An 8,956-nucleotide genomic window follows, 5' to 3' on the forward strand; every position below is an offset into this window, starting at 1 on the left:
ACTCGAAGCGCCACCTGTAACGAGAAAGACACACAGACGCCATGATGGCCAGGCTGAAGATGACCTGGCTGCTGATATGCGGCCTGATTTACCTATTTGACACAGGTAATCGTCAAATGTTTATGTAACATTTCTAGCGGCTTTCTTCAAAACAGAAAACAATTGTATTTATGTTGTGTTTACGTACCTAGTTCGGTCGATCAAATTAAATTATTACACCTGAGGAAAGGTGTCATAGCCAAAGAATGTTTACGAAAAGGTGACTCCACTTCCGGATATTAGATTCAAATGTTTGTTGAAAGTTTCCCTATGGTTTCAACAAATTTGTTTTGTAAATGCGAATCAATCAGTTCATTCTTCAATTATAAACGGTCTAATTCGATATAAATGCACCTGTATCGATTGTTTAACACCTGTATTATTTCGGGGGTGATTATCTCCCTTGGGTTTTGTGTTTTCACAATAAAGAAAAATGCTGATTTTCGTCACAAAAGTGGTTGGCAGATTATGTTAAACATGGGTAAATCATAATTCCATTGCTTTGATTGAACCATTTCCCCAATCGAGTGTTCCCTTGGAACAGGTATATGCATATTCTTGCATATGGCTTACTATATAGCTAGTGTAAATTCAATGGCAATATAGTGAAGGTGTAAAACAGTGATGCTTACATGATATGAAAATTTTAAGACATTTTGGGAAAATAAATATGATTTATCTAATAGTAACAAAAATCAAAATGATCTTATGTTATATCACAGGTGCCTGACTCGTTTTATAAAATAATAACATATAAGAAAGAGTACATACATACATGAGATAAAACGAGTCAGGCACCTGTGGTTATATGAGATAATTTACCTTTAACATTGAAAATTTGCTTTCTTGAAACAACATCAGTAGTAGCTATAGTACATGTATATGCAACTTTTCTGGTCTGTACATAATCAGCTGAGGCCTGAAAATTGAAAAATCTGAATTTTAAATATCTTTATTCAAAACCTCTGGCAGTTGCTACAGGAGTGTCTGCATGCAGTTACAGTTTTGTACAATCAAATAGAAAAATGTGATGAAAAATTATGTGGTGCTGGTCATAAAACTAGATGAATGGGAACTTTAAAACTTTATTTATGCCTTGAAAATGACCTGTGTCCCAATACTTTTCATGTTGTATTTTGTATTAAGAGACATGTATACCTATTTACTTTGTAATAGTAAAACCATGCTACCTTCGAGGCACCAGCCTCATCGTTTGGTATTGTACCTATTTTGTTGGGTGGTACATATACTACAAAAAAAAAACTGTCTATACCACATGACCACATTTTCAATTTCCAATTGCTGGATTTGGATGGATAGACGCAATCTTGCTATAATTGTTTTCAAATTTGCTCCATCATCCAGCTATAGTGTTTAACATTTTGGTATCATCTGTGTCTTTTATGACTAACACATGCAAGTACACGTGTGTCTTTATAAAATGAAAATTAATGTCAGAGAAAAAAATATCCCAAGTATACATACAATATACAATTACTATCCTTGGGGATCTGAACCTACCCCTCTAGCCTTGCTATCATTCATTCATTAGCAAATAATAAGCTTGGAGCTCCTGCCCAAATTATTTAATTTTGCAGAATAAGTAATTTTAAAACATTCAGCTAAATGTGATTCACAAATAATTATAAGCCCTCTCCAGATTTTAATACTTAACTTTTACACCTTGCATGCTATGGGATGAGGCTTATTTGAAGATAATTTTAAAATATGTTGTTGGATTTTTAAAGACATTGAATATTTAAAGACATTGAATATGTGATTTTGACATTATTATTTGTTGTCTAGTTGAAGTGAGTATTTAATTGGGACATGGTTGTTTTGTTGTCTAGGTGAGGCGATTATTTAATTTGGACATGGTTGTTTTGTTGTCTAGGTGAGGCGATTATTTAATTGGGACATGGTTGTTTTGTTGTGTAGGTGAGGCGATTCAGTGTTACCAGTGTGACAGTAACGAGGATGCCTCATGCCCGTCCACGGAGTACTTTGACACAGAGGTCAACGCACCTATTGACTGTAACAGCTTTGAAGCAAAAACACCTGGACAGTTTTGTATGAAAATTACACAGGAAAGTCCTGGATGTAAGTGACTTCATCCTATAAATTTATATCATATTTCACATTGAAATGTTTTATGAATAATAAAATATAGTTTTCAATACAGGATGCAAATAATGTCTGAAAATACATCTCTACTATACTGTAAATCACATAGATTTGTGTGGATTTATACCTGTTCAGACATGTTCATGAATACGTGATGTTGAGAGTGATGATCTATATGAATTTAAATTTACTAATGATGAACTATTGGAGCCATGACAAAGCTCCTATATCTGTAACCGATAGCTTGGCCGCCATCCAAAAGTGTTATTTTCGTACAAATAATCGTAATGGATTTGATAACAAGATTGACTCTCCTCGCATATTAACATGAAAATAAATCCCACACAAAATATAAGTGATTTACAGTATATGAATAACAGTGTTATATAAACTGTATACAGTTGTATGTGTGACGAACATTCCATCATCTTTATGTTCATTATGTAACCTAAGCTAGTAATAGCCCGAAGGAATTACTTCTCATTGTAGGAAACAAATAGCAAGTCTTTATTCATTTTCTTGACATATCTCCTGCATGACTACCTCATTGCCATCAGACTAGGCTTAAATATGATTATTGTTAAGCTGACATTCATCTGTTTGTTTTGACAGGGGGAGGATGGAAAAAGATAACAAGGCGTTGTGGATCAAGAACAGATTCTGGTGAGATTTGGTTTATATCCTTCGTTACCATGCATTCAGATTGCAAACCTGTCTGTTTTTCTGGAGAGAGTAAAATTTCTAAATGGATTGCATAAATAAATATAACATTTTTCTTTTTAGCCCACCATCATCAGATGGTGGGCTATTCAAATCGCCCTGCGTCCGTGGTCCGTGGTCCGTCCGTCCGTCCGTCCGTAAACAATTCTTGTTATCGCTATTTCTCAGAAAGTACTGATGGGATCTTTCTCAAATTTCATATGTAGGTTCCCCTTGGTGCCTAGTTGTGCATATTGCATTTTGGGACTGATCGGAAAACAACATGGCCGACAGGCAGCCATCTTGGATTTTGACAATTGAAGTTTGTTATCTCTATTTCTGAGAAAGTATTGAAGAGATCTTTCTCAAATTTCATATGTAGGTTCCCCTTGGTGCCTAGTTATGCATATTGCATTTTGGGACCGATCAGAAAACAACATGGCCGACAGGCAGCCATCTTGGATTTTGACAATTGAAGTTTGTTATCTCTATTTCTGAGAAAGTATTGAAGAGATCTTTCTCAAATTTCATATGTAGGTTCCCCTTGGTGCCTAGTTATGCATATTGCATTTTGGGACCGATCAGAAAACAACATGGCCGACAGGCAGCCATCTTGGATTTTGACAATTAAAGTTTGTTATCGCTATTTCTGAGGAAGTACTAAAGGGATCTTTCTCAAATTTCATATGTAGGTTCCATTTGGTGCCTAGTTATGCATATTGCATTTTGGGACCAATCGGAAAACAACATGGCCGACAGGCAGCCATCTTGGATTTTGACAATTTGAGTTTGTTATCGCTATTTCTGAGGAAGTACTGAAGGGATCTTTCTCAAATTTCATATATAGGTTCCCTTTGGTGCCAGGTTATGCATATTGCATTTTGGGACCAATCGGAAAACAAAATGGCCGACAGGCAGCCATCTTGGATTTTGACAATTGAAGTTTGTTATCGTTATTTCTGTGAAAGTACTGAAGGGATCTTTCTCAAATTTCATATGCAGGTTCCTCTTTGTTCCTGGTTATGCATATTGCATTTTGAGACTAATTAGAAAACAACATGGCCGACAGGCAGCCATCTTGGATTCTGACAATTAAAGTTTGTTATCGCTATTTCTGTGAAAGTAATGAAGGGATCTTTCTGAAATTTCATATGCAGGTTCCCCTCAGTGCCTAGTTATGCATATTGCATTTTGAGACCAATCGGAAAACAACATGGCCGACAGGCAGCCATCTTGGATTTTGACAATTGAAATTTGTTATCGCTTTTTCTGTGAAAGAACAGAAGGGATCTTTCTCAAATTTCATATGGAGGTTCCCCTTGGTGCCTACTTATGCATATTGCATTTTGAGACCAATCTGAAAACAAAATTGCTGACAGGCAGCCATCTTGGATTTTGACAATTAAAATTTGTTATCGCTATTTCTCAGAAAGTAATGAAGGGATCTTTCTGAAATTACATATGCAGGTTCCCCTCAGTGCCTAGTTATGCATATTGCATTTTGAGACTAATCAGAAAAGAACATGGCTGACAGGCAGCCATCTTGGAATTTTACAATTGGAGTTTGTTATCGCTATTTCTGTGAAAGTACTGAAGGGATCTTTTTCAAATTTCATATGTAGGTTCCCCTCAGTGCCTAGTTTTGCATACTGGGACCAATACGAAAACAACATGGCCGACAGACAGCCATTATAGCTAAATCTTAAATTCTATATATAGGTTCCCCTTGTTTGAATAGTACTAGAGGGCTGTTTCTGAATTTACACAGATAAGTAAGACTTAGAGGAAGGGAAAAGTAGGGAAAAGATCAATCTGACATGGAACCTATAAAGATCATTCAATGGTGGGCGCCAAGATCCCTCTGGGATCTCTTGTTGTTTAATGAAATGTTATTTTTTCTAACTTCCCCTGTAATTAGCGTCCAGTATTTTTGTGTGTTCAGTATGGACAATGCAATTTAGACCTGGTATATAAATTTTAATGACAAGTATTATTATGTCCTCAATACATGCACAGGGTATCCATAGACCCTTGAGAATGTTTTTGACTCCCAAAAATCAGATTTGACTCTTGGGACTGAAGGGACAGGTCTATTTGACATGTGTTTTGACCTTTGAGCCTTCACTTTTCTGAGAAATGGTGATTTGACTTCCAAAATGCTAAAAGTCAAGGGTTAAATGGATGCCCTACATCCACATTAATTATCAACTTTGAACAGTGTATGTGACATGACAATTGAAATATATATTTTTCTATAATGTTATAAAGGTAATATTTTTTGCATGAATTTTTTTTTTGTGAGTCCATAACACCATTTTCAAAATGTTGATGAGTCCCAAACCTAAGAGATATAGTGGGTAAGCGAAATTCACTGAATGTTTCTTTTCTTCAATCATGAATTTTTTTGGGAATAAAAAAAAATCAATTTGCTTGATAATTTTCTTTCAGGTGTGGCATGGGGATGCAGATGGTCTTGGGATCAGGTTGGTGTGTTCAGGGAAATCTGCTATTGCGAGTACGATATCTGTAATGGAGCTACGCGATCAAGTCTTCACATGTTTCTTGGCATTGGAATAGCTTTCATTGCTTACATTGCCAAGCTCTTTCTGTGATGATCATTATCCTCATCATCTCATCATCAACACAGTTCATATAAAAATTCAATCATTTACAACAGGAAAGTTATTCATGGTATCAAGAATTATATAATTAAGGAATTAATGTAGAAAATGTATTAATTGGAATGATTTTATAGTTTTAAAGAAAAAAAATTGATATGTTGGAATGTATCTGTGTATGTGATGATTATCTTTAATCAGGAAGAATCTCGAGAGAAATCTATCAATATTGGATGCACTTCAGGAAAGAAACTTTGATTTTAAAAACAACTTTTTATTTCTTTTCATAGGAAACACTTTTGTAACAATAATTAAAATTCAATCCTTACAAATATTTTCAGTCCCTCTTCTTATTCAAGAAATTTGTTCATTGAAAACAGAAATCATTGTGTGGAATGTGAGTATCTATTCTCATCTGTACTAGAATCAAGTCTTTTTTGTGTGTGTTCTCGAAGGGACAATGCAATATAGACTTAAATTAATAATAAGCATGTTTGATTATGTGCAAAATACATCCAGATTATATTCTCATCTTAGAACAGCGTGTGTAGGGCAGACTTATTTTTATAGGAAAAAGAAAAAATACAAGTTTTTTAACATTAAATATTTCCTAAAAAAATAGCTATAAAGGATCTTGACACAAGTTGCTTCTCTGCGTATCATAACCCAGACATTTATTAGTGCTTTGTTCCAAGTACGTGCACAAAGTAAAAGAAAGCACCGCAGCCATCAAAAATCATCCCACCGCTGCCACCAGAAGTGTGTACCTGTATTGGTAAGACATCTGCCTGCTTTTGTGTGGGTCCTGATGCACAGAGTTGGAACCTTGTGTCACTTCTGTGGTGCAGACAGGCACCATGGTCACTTTTGTCTATGCAAGAATTGTATATGCCTAGTTAGATATCATATTGGGAAGGTTTTATTCACTCACCCACCACTTTCCATACTATATTGCACATTCCAAAATGTTTTGACACAGTTTACCGGTAAACATAATTCCACATGATTGATTCCTGATGCATTTTCTTAACCTGATGGATTGTTTCAGCCTTAGGTGAAAATATTTTCATTATACTCTCATAATATTCATATGCCATAATGTTGAAACTTAAATTATTCCATTTCTCTTTTACTTTGCAAGATTTTTGAAAAAAAAAAAAGAGAAAAAAAACCCAAACATATTGAACCTTCAATGTATGATAATGTTTATTGTGCAACTTTTTGGGAATTTTTTTGAGACAGTAATATTCCAGTTGTTAATACAGAATTAATTTCAAAATGAAGTATTTTGTTTTATCAGTAATGTATTGAAATTTTATACATGCTTAATAAAACTTGGTGCTCTAGATGGTAAATAACTTATTAATAGGAATGTATTGCTTCCTGCTTGGAGAAAAACAATTTTACCGAAAGTAATTTGAATTAAGACACCTTTTTTCTAGACCCTTAAGGATTTTTTTGTGTAGAATAATATTGTTTACATTGAAGAAATATGAGACAATAGAATATGATGCAGCGATGACTTTAATGTTGAAGACCTTCAGTCATGAAGTAAATAACACATAACACCTAGTCCGTCAGTTGTTTTAAATACATATGTTAATTAGTTAAAAGTGACTTGTCCTTGTGGTGTTTGATATTTGAATGTCCAGTCATAAGTTGGCTGTTTTGTGTGTAATGATACATGAAGTTAAAATATTTTGGCTGCTTTATCAATATGAAAAGCACCACCATATCAAAACATATCAGACGTGTATTATATTTTTGTGTACTTTTTTGTTTATTTTTACATGTAAATATTGAATTGATTAGACTTGTACATTTCCTAGGAGACTGTGTAGATGACTTTAATGATTGATGTACACATACATAACATTCCAGTACGTATCCTTAACTTAGTGTAAATAATCCAGCCATCACTGACCCGATAGATGTATATTGCCTGATGAGATACGGGCAATGCTCAGTGATAAACTGAATAAATGTGAAGATGACCTCGTTAATTAAGGCCTTAATGAACTGGAGCATTTAATATCATAGTACTTTGTTTTTGAATCAAGTAAATTTTCACAAAAGCAAATTTTTTTTGTCAAAGCAGAAATTCACATTCTGGATTTACATAGATTAGATTACAACAGGTAAATGGTCAAGTCTTTAAATGTTTGGTAGAAAGCCTTCATGATAGCTGTTGCTTAAACACAACACATTTGAGGACCACAAGAAATGTCTTCTTTAGGAAGCATCCAAATGTTCCAGATTTTAAATAGACTGTCATGATCTAAAATGTACTTTTTTATTGAATTTATTTTGTCAAATTTTCCCCAGTAATTAGTGTCTTGATTAACGAGGTGTGTAATATGATAAACTTTGTGCTTTTATTAGATACTGCAGTTATCAACGACCAAACATTGAAATTTTAAGTGATGTTAGTTAATTTTGTTTTGTTTTATAATTATGTAATTTTTAATGCCTTTGAAAAAAATCTATTTTTGCCATCCTCATTTTTGTCTTGCCAGCAGCTTCCATTGTGGAAGCAAGACTATGGCGTAACTTTTCCGGCAGCGAATTATGTGTAATTCTTCGTTGATTTGTATTTTTATTGATAAATAACTCAATAAAGACAAATGGCTTAAAAAACAATAGCATCTTTAATGTCCAGTGTGATTTAGTTCATGTATATAGTTTATAAATTGTTGATGATAAAAGTGCTAGAAGCCAGAACCTTATTTTTTTCTGAGAATTCAGATAGACTCTACTTAATCTTGTGACTTTGCATATCTATTGATTACTTCCTGAATTCATATCATTTTCGACCACAGAACTCTGTTAAACATATCAGAAGTTTATTTTCTTCAAAATTATGTTATATTGCATTCCTCATTTTTTCCTCTGTTTTGATTATTAATTATATGTATGATTTAATCAATTAGGAATGTATTATCTTTTACATGGTTGTGATCCATTCCAAATTGACAAAGGTCAAATTTAATTGTTCATAGCAGAATTAATAATAAACAAATATCCATCCCTTACATTCACTGGTTGTTGGTTTAAAGACATGTAAATATTTAGAAATTTATATGATGGTTGTATCACACCAGATGTATATAATATACATGTAATTGTTTTGTAGAGCAATTTCCATTTGTAAATTTACATGCAATCAGCAGCAATCTAATTTTCATATTCACATTTTGTAAAAAATGAAATAAAATTTTTATAATTTATTTTTTTGTTCATTATAAATTATTTAGAATAAGAATTGTCAAAAGACACCTGTATTAAGAACTTCATTTTAACAACTGCTAACAGGTATATTCCTCTTGTTTTGGCTTTGTTCTTTGTCCTTTATCTTGACAGTAATAAAGTTACTGTACAAACATGTCTGGATATGACAAAGACTTAACTGATTGGAAAATTATAGAGCCGCCACAAGTTTCTATAGTTCATCATATAGGGTTTAACGAGAAGCCCCA

General features: G+C 33.5%; 1 protein-coding gene across 1 annotated transcript; it reads left to right on the forward strand.

Annotated features, from left to right (window-relative positions):
* Positions 1–8,707, forward strand: LOC117336544. Its single transcript, XM_033897159.1, has 4 exons — positions 1–105; positions 1,978–2,139; positions 2,776–2,826; positions 5,311–8,707. Exons 1-4 carry the CDS (start codon positions 42–44, stop codon positions 5,472–5,474), a joined length of 441 nt encoding a protein of 146 aa, XP_033753050.1. The 5' UTR covers positions 1–41; the 3' UTR covers positions 5,475–8,707.
* The last annotated feature ends 249 nt before the right edge of the window (positions 8,708–8,956 follow it).

Source organism: Pecten maximus, chromosome 1, assembly GCF_902652985.1.
Source record: "Pecten maximus chromosome 1, xPecMax1.1, whole genome shotgun sequence".
Taxonomy (NCBI): Eukaryota; Metazoa; Mollusca; class Bivalvia; order Pectinida; family Pectinidae; genus Pecten; species Pecten maximus.